Source organism: Carassius carassius, chromosome 41 (genome assembly GCF_963082965.1).
Source record: "Carassius carassius chromosome 41, fCarCar2.1, whole genome shotgun sequence".
NCBI lineage: Eukaryota > Metazoa > Chordata > Actinopteri > Cypriniformes > Cyprinidae > Carassius > Carassius carassius.
Genome location: NC_081795.1, coordinates 24630207 through 24647134, shown reverse-complemented (window position 1 = coordinate 24647134; position 16928 = coordinate 24630207). Strand labels below are relative to the sequence as shown.

The 16928-nt window shown below is 40.5% G+C and overlaps 1 protein-coding gene across 1 annotated transcript; it reads right to left on the bottom strand.

Annotated features, from left to right (window-relative positions):
* Window positions 1–4871: 4871 nt before the first annotated feature.
* On the bottom strand, window positions 4872–15621 carry LOC132123373 (P2Y purinoceptor 14-like). The gene is made up of 3 exons (XM_059533954.1): window positions 15539–15621; window positions 13031–13464; window positions 4872–5809 (listed from the first exon to the last, which is right to left on the bottom strand). Exons 2-3 carry the CDS (start codon window positions 13462–13464, stop codon window positions 5113–5115), a joined length of 1131 nt encoding a protein of 376 aa, XP_059389937.1. The 5' UTR covers window positions 15539–15621; the 3' UTR covers window positions 4872–5112.
* Between the last annotated feature and the right edge of the window lie 1307 nt (window positions 15622–16928).

Here is a 16928-nt window from a genome sequence, read left to right as displayed (position 1 = left end):
ATATGACCGCCATCAGTTCGTAGCAGTGAATGAAGATGTATCCTATCGATCACAAGTGCAGTATGGAGTACCTCAAGGCTCAGTACTAGGGCCGCTACTCTTCACGCTTTATATGTTACCCTTGGCAGATATCATCAGGAAACATGGTGTTAGCTTTCACTGTTATGCTGATGATACTCAGCTCTATATTTCTTCGCGGCCCGGTGAAACACACCAATTTGAAAAACTAATGGATTGCATAGTCGATATAAAAAAACTGGATGACGAGTAATTTTTTACTGCTAAATTCTGAAAAAACAGAGGTGTTAATTATAGGACCTAAAAACTCCACTTGTAATAACCTAGAACACTGTCTAAGACTTGATGGTTGCTCTGTCAATTCTTCGTCATCAGTTAGGAACCTAGGTGTGCTATTTGATCGCAACCTTTCCTTAGAAAGCCACGTGTCTAGCATTTGTAAAACTGCATTTTTCCATCTCAAAAATATATCTAAATTACGGCCTATGCTCTCAATGTCAAATGCAGAAATGTTGATCCATGCATTTATGACCTCAATGATAGTTTATTGTAATGCTTTATTGGGTGGTTGTTCTGCACGCTTAGTAAACAAACTACAGCTAGTCCAAAATGCAGCAGCAAGAGTTCTTACTAGAACCAGGAAGTATGACCATATTAGCCCCGGTTCTGTCAACACTGCACTGGCTCCCTATCAAACATCGTATAGATTTTAAAATATTGCTTATTACTTATAAAGCCCTGAATGGTTTAGCACCTCAGTATTTGAATGAGCTCCTTTTACATTATAATCCTCTACGTCCGCTACGTTCTCAAAACTCAGGCAATTTGATAATACCTAGAATATCAAAATCAACTGCGGGCGGCAGATCCTTTTCCTATTTGGCGCCTAAACTCTGGAATAAACTACCTAACATTGTTCAGGAGGCAGACACACTCTTGCAGTTTAAATCTAGATTAAAGACCCATCTCTTTAACCTGGCATACACATAACATACTAATATGCTTTTAATATCCAAATCCGTTAAACGATTTTTATGCTGCATTAATTAGGTAAACCGGAACCGGAAACACTTCCCATAACACCCTATGTACTTGCTACATCATTTGAAGAATGGCATCTACGCTAATATTTGTCTGTTTCTCTCTTGTTCCGAGGTCACCGTGGCCACCAGATCCAGTCTGTGTCCAGATCAGAGGGTCACTGCAGTCACCCGGATCCAGTACGTATCCAGACCAGATGGTGGATCAGCACCTAGAAAGGACCTCTACTGCCCTCAAAGACAGCGGAGACCAGGACAACTAGAGCCCCAGATACAGATCCCCTGTAAAGACCTTGTCTCAGAGGAGCACCAGGACAAGACCACAGGAAACAGATGATTCTTCTGCACAATCTGACTTTGCTGCAGCCTGGAATTGAACTACTGGTTTCGTCTGGTCAGAGGAGAACTGCCCCCGCAACTGAGCCTGGTTTCTCCCAAGGTTTTTTCTCTATTCTTGCAAAGTTAAACAATGAGTCCGCACACCAGAAAATGCTCCTTAGCAATTTTAATGGTTGCTCACCACGTGTAACGTTTCAGGCACAAGCCCTTCATCAGACATGAAAACAAGTGGGGAGACACACCTCCATATATACAGCCATGTATGATCACATGATCACATACATCCATGATTAATCACATGACCAATCAAGTTAAATTATAATTACATCAGGAAAACAGATAAAGATATATAAACCAACATTTGTAATACAAAAAATATATTAAGTGGCTAAGAAAAGGCCTGCAGTGCTTGAAGCATAGCCTAGAAAGTTTTAAAAAAATGTCTCTACCACTGTAGGCAGTCATAATAGATGAGCAAGAATGTAGATACATAAGGGGTACCACAAAAGTGTGTTACATATATCAAGTCAGCAAAACAATATTTACAATATTAACAAAATTACAGAAGTAATTTACAGAAATGGCCTCAGGTCAATGTCTTCATTCAACCCATTTGGGGCTAAAGTGTCCAGGGTATAGATCCAGAATGCTTCTCTTTTAATTCCTTCTTCTCAGAAATTAACTCTGCTGGGAGTACATGTGAGACCGCACTCAAGAGTGTGAAAGTGTTAAAATAGGAGTGTTAATTTAACACTGAAGCAGAGTTAAAGTTAATGAGATAATTGAGTGATTATTGACCATTATTGATGAAACCTGATGTTAACATGCAGAATCAACAAAGATGAAAATCACTATTTTATAATATAATGGTGTCACCATTATAGTGGTCAGTGTTTGCTTTAGTTGGGCTCTTGAGCCTTACATTTTTAAAGTCAGATCTGGTTTGGCTGTTACAACTGAATTGTAACAAACAGACAAGAAAAAAATCAAAACATGGTCATTTGACCTGAATCACCAAACTCAATTAAAGCCTAAACAGATTTGATTGACCTTATTGATTATAACAAACCTGTTATTGTACAGTACCCACTAATTAAAATGATTTCTCGAAAGTTGTTCTGATCATTAGAAAAGCTTGCTTTAGGCACACACATACATCAAAAATTAGTGTAGGAATCTCAACAACGGTGACAAACCGCATATTCAGAAAAATAGAACAACTCTAAACATTAGAAAACAAACTACTAATAGAAACATAAAAAACAAAAATAGAATAGTAAGAATAAAGGAAATGACTGAAACAATTTAGCTAATAATTTATTCATGCTGCAATGCATCATGGGAGCCATGGATGAATTTTGATAGGTGGCACCCAGAATGCACTGCAACATGCTTTTTGGATTTTCACCATTGTGAGATTGACAGGTTGATTCTTGATGTTTGCATGTATAACTGAAAGACCCTTTTGAACGATTTTCGAACAAACAACTTTTAAGAAATTCCTCAGATTGTATTTAAAATGCTGGAAATACTTTGTTGAACAATCATAGGGCTGCAATAATCAACAATGTAACTTTAACTCAAGTAATTCAAGAATAACAATAGTCTTTGCTTGTCCGTCAGTTTTGAAACTTCATTATAACAGCCAATTAAAATCTGACTTTAACACTTTAGCGGTCAAGAGCCCAACTAAAGCAAACACTGACCACTATAATGGTGATACCATTAAAATAGTGATTTTTCAATCATCACTCAATTAATCACTTAATTATCTCATTAACTTTAACTCTGCTTCAGTTTTAATTTAACACTCCTATTTTAACACTTTCACAATCTTGAGTGTGGTCTCACATGTACTCCCAGCAGAGTTAATTTCACTCAGATTTTTTTGCTGTGTAGTTGATTCAGGATGATTTCCTTTTCAAGCAGTCCGCAGTATAGGGCCGCAAAACGTGGGGCCATTTTAGCTCCCATGCTCGTGCCTGACACCTGGAGATAAAAGTCAGAGCCAAAAAGAAAATAATTGGATGTAAGCACAATTTCTATGAGATCCACAATACAGGAAGTGCTAGGTGTGCAGCTCGAGCGCTGATTTAAAAAGAATTCTACTGCCTTTAGCCCCCCTTCAAAGGGTACATTGGTGTAAAGAGACTCAATGTCCATGGTCACCAGGATGCAGTGTTCATCTGATAATTGAATTGATTGAATCATATTTATGAATTCCACAGAGTCTTTTACATAGGATGGAAGAGAAGTGACGAGTGGTTGGAGAAAATGATCCACGAATGCTGCAATTTTCTCTGTTAGAGACCCAATGGCTGCCAAAATGGGCCGTCCTGGGGGTACATTTGTGTAGGTTTTATGGATTTTGGGGAGAGTGTACAAAACTGGAGTGACAGGAAAGTCTACTACCATGAAAGCATGTTCTTGTTTTGTAATTTCTCCAATTTGTAGGAGGGAATCCAACTACCCGCTTATACGCTGTTTGAACTCCTGTGTGGGATTACGATTGAGTTTATTATAGAAGATCGTATTGCTCAACTGTCTCTGAATTTCCATATCATATGCTGTCCGGTCCATGATGACAATAGCACCACCCTTATCTGCACTTTGGATCACCACTGACTTATCGTTTTTTATAGAGTTCAATTCCATCCTCTGAACCTTAGACAAGTTATTGGCTACCTTATAATCCCTCTTTTTGCCTAATAGGAGGGAAACATCCTTCTCCACTAGTCTGCAGTAAGTATCTATTGATCCATTCTGTCACCGATGGAGTTTCGGTTCCTTGCCGCTGTCGCCTCTGGCTTGCTTAGTTGGGGACACTTCATCTACAGCGATATTGTTGACTTGATTGCAAATAAATGCACAGACACTATTTAACTGAACAGAGATGACATAACTGAATCCAATAATGAACTGCCTTTATCTATCATTTTGCATTATTGACACTGTTTTCCTAATAAATGTTGTTCAGTTGCTTTGACGCAATGTATTTTGTTTAAAGCGCTATATAAATAAAGGTGACTTTGACTACACACGCACACACACACACACACACACACACACACACACACGTGTGTGTATATATATATATATATATATATATATATATATTATATATCTCTGTGATGCAAAGCTGAATGTTCAGCATCATTACTCTTCAGTGTCACATGATCATTCTAATATGCTGATTTACTGCTCAAACATTTTCACTCTTACACATTATTATCAGGATTCTTAAGTTTGTTGAATAGAAAGTTCCAATGAACAGCATTTATTTGCAAAAGAAATATTCTGTAACATCATAATGTTTTTACTGTGACCTTTGACCAATTTAATGCATCTTTGCTGATTAAAATTGCATTTCTTTAAAAAAAATTGTTGAACAGTATATACACACAGTATTAAGAATATAATTAACAATATTTTCTCCTTTATGTTTTTTCATATATTATAGTATTGCACTATAACTTATGAAAGCATATCTACAATTGCAGTTTCTGGTTTGGTGGTCAATTAAAACAGATCATAATATCGGCTTGCTGTAATCAAGTGATAACAAAACAGAAATTAAAAATGTTGCATTAGAAAAAGGAATAAATCTAATAAATTAATGTATTACACTGTTAGATTTAATGAGCCATCATTGACATCTCACAGTTTGTTTCATTGTTATTAAGACAAATTGAATTCCCTCCAGGGAATTTCTCTATTAAATGACACTTTCATGTCGTAATGTGGATAGCTTTGTCTCAATGTAGCTCAACATGTTGTTCATTCTTCTTTGCTGGCTTTTATCGTCGCTGTGTCTTGGAGAATCTGACATCTTCCTGAGGCTTAGCTGAGCTCTGAAAGCCTTGCAAAAAATAAAGTATATAAGTGGATCCAGACAAGCATTTAACACTGATAGCAGGACGGTCAGCTCCTTCAGGACATAGATGGCCTGCACTGTGCAGAGTTTCATCTGAGGTTTGATGAATGTGTAAGGCAGCCTAACTAAATGGTAGGGCACAAAGCACACACAAAAAACCACCACAAGCACCAGCATGTTACGCTTCGATTTCATGAATTTATGGCTTCTGGATGTGATCTTTGTGGACAACTGAGCCTGTTTGATCTTTTGCAAAGTCCCCCAGTACATAACAATCAGAGACACCAGAACAAAAGTGAAGAGCACCATAGACAGACTGTGAGTGACTTTGTAGACCACACTGAGCTGGGGACTGTGTAAGGCCTCACAGCCATTATTCTCAGGCTTGTGAACATGACCCCAAGAGGTCAGGAGAAAGAGGATCAAGTAGATGGAAGACATGGCTAACAGGGAAACCCAAGTTCCTATGGAAATGTGTCGAGCGGTACGAACCGTCCGCAGAGCATGAGTTTCCAACGGCCGGACAATCTTCAGGTACCTGAGGTGAGAGTAAAAGATTCATATAACATCATAATACATAAATAGATACAAATTCAATACTTATGAATTGAAAACCCTCATTATAAAAGCCCATAGGAAAACTTCAGAGGAACCTTTTGTCACAACTGCAGCACTCTATTATTGTAGTCCTATGGAATATATTGTTGACATAATCCTATTTTAGCTAGTTTAGATTGTTTTACACTTTGCAATGCATTATAAGATAATAAACAGTATATACACACAGTAAAACAGAGAACTGGATTGCCGCCATATTGCTATTCTCTAGTATTCTTCTTGTATTCTATCGAATTACTATTCTATTGAGGAAATCGTATAATAAAAAAAAAAATTATAATGAGTCAACATAATTTATTCTTAAGCACATAAATGGTAAATTGTTTAAAGTTGGAAATTTCCCTACATATTAAAAAGTTACGTTCATATTTATCACAGTAGAGAACATCAAATCGACCGAAGGATGAGATCCTCAACATACTTGTGTTACAAATGTCAAAATGCCCATACTGAAATCTGAATAAAGGTTTATACTTTGTAATGTATGTGAATATAATTCGCCTTGCAAACACTTAAAAAAATGTAGTGTGAAATTGCAGTACGTTCCAGGTTAACAATTGCTTTACTTTCACAGTAATTTCACAGAAGCACTTCTATTTTATCTAACTGCACTCTTAGAAATTTCTTGTGAACAAACAGTGTCATACTGTGTTTCTACAGAGCAGATGAACTCTGAAGGCAAGCAGCAACTAAAAAACAACATGAAAAGATCATGCTATAGAGCAGTGGTCTCCAACATGGTGCCCGCGGGCACCTGGTAGCCCGCGTGGAGTCTCTGAGTCGCCCGCCGAGCACGTTCTATAAATAGCCTGAATTGTAATCTTTCATTTTTTTTTTTTATGATAATGTTATAAAATGAGAAAATAACTATTGGTGACATTTCATATACCATTAAAACATAATAAAATAATTCAATAATTTAAAATATTTAGAATCTGCACGTCTCTCTATCTCTCTCTCTCTGCATCTTGTGCGCGCACCTCTCTCTCTCTCTCGCTCGCTCGCTCGCTCTTCGTCTCGCGCGCGTGCACCTCTCTGTCTCTCGCTCGCTCTGCGTCTCTTGCGCGCACCTCTCTTGTTCTCTCTGTGTATCGCGCGGCAGAGGAGCAGCGTTTTAATTTAGTTAAACACAGATATTATGTTGCTTTTCTAATTTTACATGCAAGTATGTAAAGTATATCATTCAGTCACTATTTCATATTCATGCCGTTGTTCTTTCTCCCTTTCCCCCCGTGATTTTGTCTATATCTCGAATATAAGATGACCCCCCATTTTTTAGGACAAAAACGCCTATTTTTAGGACAAAAAAACTTGTCTTATATTCGGGTATATACGGTAATTATATATTCAATAGTCATAATATTTAACAATATTACTGTTTGTTGTTGTATTTTTCAAAACTTGAAACTGTGTGTGTGTGTGTGTGTGTGTGTGTGTGTGTGTGTGTGTGTGTGTGTGTGTGTGCGTGTGTCTATATCAAACAAGTAGCCCTCAAGACTATTTTATCCCTTCAGGGAACCCTCACTCACAAAAAGGTTGGAGACCCCTGCTATAGAGGTTTTTTTTTTGGTTCAACATTTTGTTCATTCTTCTTTGCTGGCTTTTATCGTCACTGTGTCTGTATCAGAAGTACAGAACACATCAAAAAAAGACGTCATAAAAACCTTCATTCTGGCTCCTCAGTGGACGTCTTATCAACGTCTGCAAAGACATAAAAAAAGACTTCCACTGGACGTAACTTTGCCCAGTGGATATATATATATATCATTAGATGGAGTGCCCATGAACTTCAGTAGGGGGCACTCCAATCAGGACCATTCCGCATCAACCACCAGATGTCACTCGGACTCTAGCACCTCTCATCTGTTGCATCACACCTAACTACATTCCCCAAGTACTACCAAGTCACTGGTGATCTTCAAGGACAGAGTCAAGTCACTGGTGATCTTCAGGAACCAAGTCAAATCACAGTCGTTCTTCAGGAACCAAGTCAAGTCACAGTCGATCCTCAGGAACCAAGGCAAGTCACCAATGATCTTCATGAGCAAAGTCAAGTCACCATTAACCTCCGTGAACTAAGTCAAGTCACAGTCGATCTTCATGAATCCAGTCAAATCACCACTGATCTACCAGAGCCTCGTCACATCTCAGCCGCACTTCCAGAACTCACCGCCTGCCCTGTCACGGCCATGGAGGCCAGCTACCATCTCATCAACCTGTTTATGTTCCCTGTTTCAGTCCCACCTGACCAGACTTGCTTTCCTGTGCCATCAACTCCACTGTGGTGGTCCTCTGCTCCGCCCTGGTGGGCCTCTGTCATGTCTGCTGAACTATGGTGGTCCTCTGCTCCGCCCTGGTGGGCTTCTGTCCCCTCTTCTCAGCTGTGGTGGTCGTCTGCTCCGCCCTGGAGGGCTTTTGTGTCCTCTTCTCAGCTGTGGTGGTCGTCTGCCCCACCCTGGTGGGCTCCAGCTCCACCTGCTCCGCTCTGGTGGGCTCCCACGCCACCTGCTCTGCCTTGGTGGACCCCTGTTCCCGAGTTAGGCCCACGGCGGGTTCCTGTTACCGAGTTAGGCCCATGGCGGGTTCCTGTTCCTGAGTTAAGCCCATGGCGGGTCCCTGTTTCCCCTGTCAGGCCCAGGAAGGGCCCTTGTTTCCCATGTCAGGTCCAGGAGAGGCTCCTGATCTCCATGTTAGGCCCAGTTCTGCCTGCTCTGCCCCGGTCCTCAACCACTGCACTTCCTCATGGACCTGGCCCTCCGTCCCTCCCCCTGTTCCGCCTCCGCTCCACCGCCCTCCTAGATTGTTTTGAGCATCTGGAAGCCGCTCCTTTGGGGGGGGGGGGCTATGTCACGATCATTAGATGGAGTGCCCATGAACTTCAGTAGAGGGCACTCCAATCAGGACCATTCCACATCAACCACCAGATGTCACTCGGACTCTAGCACCTCTCATCTGTTGCACCACACCCGAACTACATTCCCCATGAGTCACTGCATCACAATCACCCTGCCACACCTGCACATCATTCATCAGCCAATTTCCTTGTCACACCTGCACCTCATTTACACACACATAAAAGCAGCACACTCACTCCCACTCTCTGCAAAGTCTTGTTTAGCCAGTCTGACATTTCTGAGCATTTTCCTTGTGTTTTCCTTCTGTACCTGACCTTTGGATTGTTTATACTGACTCTGATTCTCTGCTGCTTTCCCCCTGACATCTGCCTGTTTCTGTTATCGATTCTGGTTATCCCTACATACCTGACGCCGTTACTGATCATTGCCTGTCTGACCATTCTCATCATTAAAGTTCTGCACATGGATCCGAACGTCTCTGTCTCAACATTACAGAAGACTTCGCCTAACCAGGATCCAGCAGCTTTATTGAACCCCAGACCAGGTATAGAGCCAGCTAAAAGTTCATTTAACCCTGTAGGTGTGCTTTGCTCCATTTTTCAAGATGGCCGACCAATTGAGCTCTTTGTGGAGGAATTCATTCAGAATAGTCACCTTTTGCCTGGGGATGTGGATCTGGTAAAGGACTGTTTCTGGAGTGGTCTTGACGCTAAGGTAAGCTTAAGTTTACCAGAAGACCCTAGCTGGACCCTGGGACAGTTTATTGACTTTGTATTGCAGTTTTGTGGCTCTCCCTTTACACTTGAGGAGGTCACTTCTCCAAGGTATCCAGCTCCTATCCGTTCGATGGTCCCTGTACCTGAGCTTTTGCACAAGATGGCCGCCAGCCCAGCGCCGCTGCACAAGATGGCCGCCAGCCCAGCGCCGCTGCACAAGATGGCAGCTACGGTCGACTTTCCAGAGTCAAGTCAGGTCCCCGTCGACTTTCCAGAGTCAAGTCAGGTCCTCGTCGACTTTCCAGAGTCAAGTCACGTCCCCGTCGACTTTCCAGAGTCAAGTCAGGTCCTCGTCGACTTTCCAGAGTCAAGTCAGGTCCCCGTCGACTTTCCAGAGTCAAGTCAGGTCCCCGTCGACTTTCCAGAGTCAGGTCAAGTCACCACTAACACACAAGAGTCAAGTGAAACAACAGTTAAGCTTCATGAGTCTAGTCAAGTCTCCGCTGACCGTCCAGAGTCAGGTCAAGTCACTCATTAACAGCCATGAGTCAAGTAAAACCACAGTTAAACTTCATGAGTCTAGTCAGCTCACCGTTGATCAGGTCCCTGTTGATTTCCCGGAGTTGAGTCAGGTTCTGGTTGACCCTCCAAAGTCGAGTCAGGTGCTCATGGACCCTCCAGAGTCAGGATTAGTCACCGTCGATCTTCCAGTGTCAGGGTTAGTCACTGTCGACCTTCCAATGTCAGGGTTAGTCACCGTCGACCTTCCAGAGTCACGGTTAGTCACTTTTGACCTTCCAGAGTCAGGGCTAGTTCCTGTTGACCTTCCAGAGTCGAGTCACGTTCCAGTTGATTCCCCAGAATCAAGTCAGATTCCGGTTAACCTTCCAGAGTTGAGTCAGGTGCCCATTGACTTTCCAGAGTTGAGTCAGGTTCTGGTTGACCCTCCAGAGTCGAGTCAGGTGCTCGTGGACTCTCCAAAGTCGAGTCAGGTGCTCATGGACCCTCCAGAGTCAGGGTTAGTCACCGTCGACCCTCCAGAGTCAGGGTTAGTCACCGTCGATCCTCCAGAGTCAGGGCTAGTTCCTGTGGACCTTCCAGAGTTGAGGCTAGTCACCGTTGACCTTTCAGAGTCAAGTCAAGTCACTGGTGATCTTCAAGGACGGAGTCAAGTCACTGGTGATCTTCAAGGACAGAGTCAAGTCACTGGTGATCTACAAGGACAGAGTCAAGTCACTGGTGATCTTCAGGAACCAAGTCAAATCACAGTCGTTCTTCAGGAACCAAGTCAAGTCACAGTCGATCCTCAGAAGGCAAGTCACCAATGATCTTCATGAGCAAAGTCAAGTCACCATTTACCTCCGTGAACTAAGTCAAGTCACAGTCGATCTTCATGAATCCGGTCAAATCACCACTGATCTACCAGAGCCTCGTCACATCTCAGCCGCACTTCCAGAACTCACCGCCTGCCCTGTCACAGCCATGGAGGCCAGCTACCATCTCATCATGGCCACGGAGACCGATATTAACCTGTTTATGTTCCCTGTTTCAGTCCCACCTGACCAGACTTGCTTTCCTGTGCCATCAACTCCACTGTGGTGGTCCTCTGCTCCGCCCTGGTGGGCCTCTGTCATGTCTGCTCAAGTATGGTGGTCCTCTGCTCCGCCCTGGTGGGCTTCTGTCCCCTCTTCTCAGCTGTGGTGGTCGTCTGCTCCGCCCTGGAGGGCTTTTGTCTCCTCTTCTCAGCTGTGGTGGTCGTCTGCCCCACTCTGGTGGGCTCCCACTCCACCTGCTCTGCCTTGGTGGACCCCTGTTCCCGAGTTAGGCCCACGGCGGGTTCCTGTTACCGAGTTAGGCCCATGGCGGGTTCCTGTTCCCGAGTTAAGCCCATGGCGGGTCCCTGTTTCCCCTGTCAGGCCCAGGAAGGGCCCTTGTTTCCCATGTCAGGTCCAGGAGAGGCTCCTGATCTCCATGTTAGGCCCAGTTCTGCCTGCTCTGCCCCGGTCCTCAACCACTGTACTTCCTCATGGACCTGGTTCTCCGTCCCTCCCCCTGTTCCGCCTCCGCTCCACCGCCCTCCTAGATTGTTTTGAGGGTCTGGAAGCCGCTCCTTTGGGGGGGGGAGGGCTATGTCACCATCATTAGATGGAGTGCCCATGAACTTCAGTAGAGGGCACTCCAATCAGGACCATTCCACATCAACCACCAGATGTCACTCGGACTCTAGCACCTCTCATCTGTTGCACCACACCCGAACTACATTCCCCATGAGTCACTGCATCACAATCACCCTGCCACACCTGCACATCATTCATCAGCCAATTTCCTTGTCACACCTGCACCTCATTTACACACACATAAAAGCAGCACACTCACTCCCACTCTCTGCGAAGTCTTGTTTAGCCAGTCTGACATTTCCTTGCATTTTCCTTGTGTTTTCCTTCTGTACCTGACCTTTGGATTGTTTATACCGACTCTGATTCTCTGCTGCTTGCCCCCGACATCTGCCTGTTTCTGTTATCGATTCTGGTTATCCCTACATACCTGATGCCGTTACTGATCATCATTAAAGTTCTGCACATGGATCCGAACGTCTCTGTCTCAACATTACATATATATATATATATATATATATATATATAATTTATTTATATTTTACATTGCACTGACTGCATACAGAATATATTTTCATGAAAATGGACAGGCCTGTTAGAGTTTAAGTTTTTAATGTTTAGTTATTTTGAACATTTAAAATAGTTCAAACATGTTTTTTTGTTACCATTGTGGTGAAGAGTGGAGCTTGTGCTTAGGTTGTCAATAGCTATCATAGATGCATGTAAATGTTTCATGATTGTTTGATTTTGAAGAATACAAATGCTGACTGTAGAAAAATTGTTGTACCATGCAAGTGATGATCAAATAAAAATGTTTTCATGACTTTAGCACAGTTGCAGCTCATGTAGCCTACAGCCTAACCACAGGGTCTATACTTTGCCATAATGGTAACCTCAAAAATAAACAAACTTTTTTTAAATGTAAAAAATAACTAAACAACAAACTTATGTCTTTACCTTTACCAAAAATGAATTAAACAGCACTTGATTTCAACATTTATTCTCGATCATGATGTTAACTTCAATGGTTTAAGTTTATTTCATTTAACATAATAAAACTGAGTGCAAATGACAACTGAATGAAAAACTAAATATTTATGCTGTTTAAGCTTATATTAAGTAAACTGAGCAAACAACTAAAATCTATGTATATTCACTTTTACCATACATGTCTATTTAACATTTCCTGATATTAATATTTTCTTAATGTTTTAATATTTAGCATATCCTTGAAACTAATCCTGTGTGACTGATGCCTGCAAATAAGGTGATTTCAGGTCAAGGTTGTGGCGGTCAATCAAGATGCCCTCTGTCAGTAGGTAATAGCAATATGGCTTGATCACCCTATCAGGTTTTATTTTGCTATAACAACTGGATTGATGTAAATTTCACATCCAAAAAAAAAACAAGGCACACCAATTTCTTGTGAAGTAGGTTGCTTGCATGAGTTGCATACCTGTTTGCAGCAATAAAGTCCATGAAGAGAATGCTTGCATACATGTTTATATAGAATGCTGTTGCTCCAAAGCTGCAGTAAATATCACGCAGTACATCTGAACTGTTAGCATACTTAGCAATGCGCAAAGGCAAACAAAGGCAAAGGAAGAAGTCAGCTGCAGCCAGGTTCTTCATGTAGACAGTTACGCTGGACTGGACACGCTGATTGGTGCAGAAATACACCCGCATTGTGATGCAGTTAAGCCCCAGGCTGACAAGAAACAGTAGTGAGTATGCAATTATGAAAACAGGGTGGGAGGGGATCTTTGAAAATTCACAGGAAGCCTTTGTTTCAGCTTGAGTCGTGTTTGCTTCTGTGGTTTCATTCAGGACAGTGGTGAAGCTGGTTAGTGGTTCTGCAGTTCGAAGAATTTGTGAAACTGCTGACTCCATCTATTAATGCACAAGACAAACAGGTTAAATTCACCATACAGTAGGTTGTAGACTAGAATTTATTTATCCTTAAAGCTCAACAAGTGAACATTTTCTTTGAAACTGCAATGTTCTGGGAAGATTAGTTTATGGCTATAAAAAATAACATAAAAATAACCCTTAGAGAACGGTGGATGCATCCAAAATCGAATTATTCTCTGTGCAGGTACGTCTTTTAAATAAGTTATTACTTTGTGATGGTTAAAAAAAGTATGTTTTATATACAGTAGGTTGACAACCAAAATAGGTAATACCGCGGCGTTAACTGCAAGACAGTCGCGTGTTAAAATCATTCGCGAAACTACCGCCAGGTGGTGCAAATGGTTGGATTGCATACTGAATGTAATTGTAAAATGAATGGAAGACGTAAAACAACAATAACATTATAATATATACTATAACATATTTAAAAGCCATTAAAAAAATAGGATAATCTTAGGCTACAGTCTACTCATCATACATTTAAAGAAAGACCTTTACACAAAGGCTCTTATGCATGCTTATGCATTGTCATTAAACACTCATTACATCATTATCATTCACAAATCATCCTCGTACGATTGTAAACTGTCCACTGGATGTACACTTTAAAATATCTGTGATAGTAGAAAGTTATCCTGGAACTTTTCTCCTAATGTTTTAGGAATACTGTGAATTGGACATACTACTCTTTTTACATTCTGTTTTTCATCTGTTATAAATGGCAGTAGGGAAGCGTGCAGCCATGCATTCCTGCAATGTTAGAATGGTTCTCAAAAAAAAAAAAAAAAAATAAAAAAAATAAAAATAAAAATAAAAAAGCATATTCTAAAAACTTACACACAGGATGTGTTCTTGTGTTTAAAGAAAGAGCTGAGTAACAGAATGAAACTGAACATGAGACTCTCGATTCTCTTATCACTGTGCAATAAAACAGCTAAAGTCAGCTGTTGGTTGGCATGTGCACACTGACCAACCATTTTAAAAATAGCAAATGCGATAGATGTATCCTGTACTAGCAAGACCTGAGTCGACCTTAGCACAGACAGAATCAGTCTGACAACTCAAAAACAGATGTTCGCATTAATAAAAACAGCTCTTTACATCAGTTTGCTCCATTTCTACTATCTGTGCTCACATATTGCCTTTTAACACAATCTATTGCTGTGATTTCAGTTAAGGTATATTTACATGTATAATTAGCAACAGAATGTCCTTTTTCTCTTTAACACAGCACACATCCTCATTCTGGGTGACAAACCATTAAAAAAATATTCCCATTTCAATCAGGGATAATTAAGCCTAATCTGATCCCATCTGCCCGTCTATGTCAGCTGCTGCATGGACTGTTAATGAGCAAAAATGGAAAAATATTTTGAGCAATGAAGTCAAGAAATTTACAAATTCCAATCCTGAAATTTTTAGATCTTAAATGACTGAATACCACCTCTGACGGTTATATCTTTATTTCATAATACACTGTTGCAAAATCAGATCTCCATCAATCTATTGCAGTGTTGAGAGCTGCATAATGTGATATTGATCAAATTCAATGACTCTTTAATAAAGGTCAGGGTCACAGGGGCCACTTTAATGTGCTCTTGTCTGTGACATAAATGTTACCGGCATCATACTGACACTGTCACTGTGCTTAAACTGACGCTAACATTTTTATATACTGTATAATTCTAAACATTCAAAAAATTTGAATTAGCAACTAACTGAATTATCTGGTACATATCAAAAAAAGAGTAATGCATTACTCAGTTCATTTGACATTTAGAACAAAATAACCACAAAATGCTCTTTGAAGCACAAGCCCTTTCTTGGTAATTACATATATTACATTCAAACTTTAGGACGTTCCTTAGCACTGAGAGGTAAAATAGCTTGGAGACATTAAAAATGTCCTGTCTTATATAACAGTTAATGCATGATAAAAGCAATAACTGCAAACTTTTCCCTCAAATGGATCCCTCAATGTTTATAGAAGAACCATAATTGCAATAAACAAAAATCTAAAAGCTATTTAATTAATTAATCATATTTAACTTACTTGAAATTCTCACTTGTAGCCAAGCTGTCCACTGAGCTCTGATCTAAAGTTTGTCTTTTTCATTCACTCCCTTCATAAGTTCCCTCTGTAACATGTAAAGAGGAAATTGGGTTTTGTATGTATCTCTATGTGTGTCAGTGTATGTGAAACAAGTCAAAGAATGAGAGAAAAATGCAAGCACCCGTGATTGGGTGATTTTCAATTGGGTCATTTGCAAGTCAAAGTTGTTTGGTTCCCATTTTGTTTAGTTTTTTAGACACAAAACAAAATGCAGGATGTGTGTGTTACCTTAAAAGTACTTTAAAAATCTTTTTTTCAAAATCGGTTTGCTTTGAATGTGATTGCCTTTTGAGGTTTGTGTTATGCTGTTGTGAGTTTTATTTCCAAAGTGAATAAATGATTCATGCACAGGCATGATTCATGATTCATGCCTGTGCAACACCCTGTCCCCTCCATGCAAATAACTTACTGTAGCTTTGGGTCATTCTGCATAATTAGCTAGTGTCAGTGCCTCAGCCGAACAAAGAACCTTTCACTGAGTAATGTTCAGTAAAGTGGCAAGAACCCGCTAAGTGCCTGTCACTTCCGACCTGCAACTTGAGACTACTCACTTGTGCAACTTGTGTGAGTATAACTGCTGATGTACATATAGTCATGATGGTTTGCTGCTATCTAGTGAAGTCTCTTTGAAACCACATTCATTCAACTGCATTACAATGGGCTGGAGTTACTTATGACTAACATGAAACTAAACTGGTATCCCCTTAAAATTGTTAGTCTCGACCTTAACTTTATCCAGAATTTTCTTTCCCTTTTTTTTTTTTTTTGCAATATTTTTTTTGAAAAATGTTTTACACATAAAAGAATGAAAATAAGCATATTTGCTTTTATTGCAGACCAAGAAATTCATGTTGAAGTTGCAACCGTTGTTAAACAAATCCACGAATCCATGCCAGAAATTTTAGTAGGTCTGTGATACTGTGAATTAAGACATTATCTTTCACATACTGTTTTTGGCCTACTATATTCTAGAGAAGTATACAATTTTAGATGAAGCCACACTCTATCACTGAGACCCTGCTGGTACACAGCAAAATCCCCAGTGTTAATTTAACACTCTGGGTGTGGACTCATATAAACACTGAAGCAGAGTTTAAGTTAATGAGATAATTAATAAGTTAATTGAGTTATGATTGACCATTATTGAAGACACCTGATGTTAACAAGCAGACTCACCAAACAAGAAAATCACAATTTGTGTGTCACCATTACAGTGGTCAGTGTTTGCTTTAGTTGGGATCTTGAACCTTCAGTTATTTACTTTAGACTTTCTGGGCTGTGGTAACAAAATTATAACATACAGACCAGAGCAAAGGCAATCATGTGTGCT

Bases quoted from the DNA above. Each gene is read 5' to 3' on its own strand.
- LOC132123373 (XM_059533954.1), bottom strand. From the start codon at position 13,464: ATGGAGTCAGCAGTTTCACAAATTCTTCGAACTGCAGAACCACTAACC. The intron at 5,810-13,030 runs GTATGCAACTCA...CTCTCACCTCAG, and splicing joins GACTTTATTGCTGCAAACAG to GTACCTGAAGATTGTCCGGC.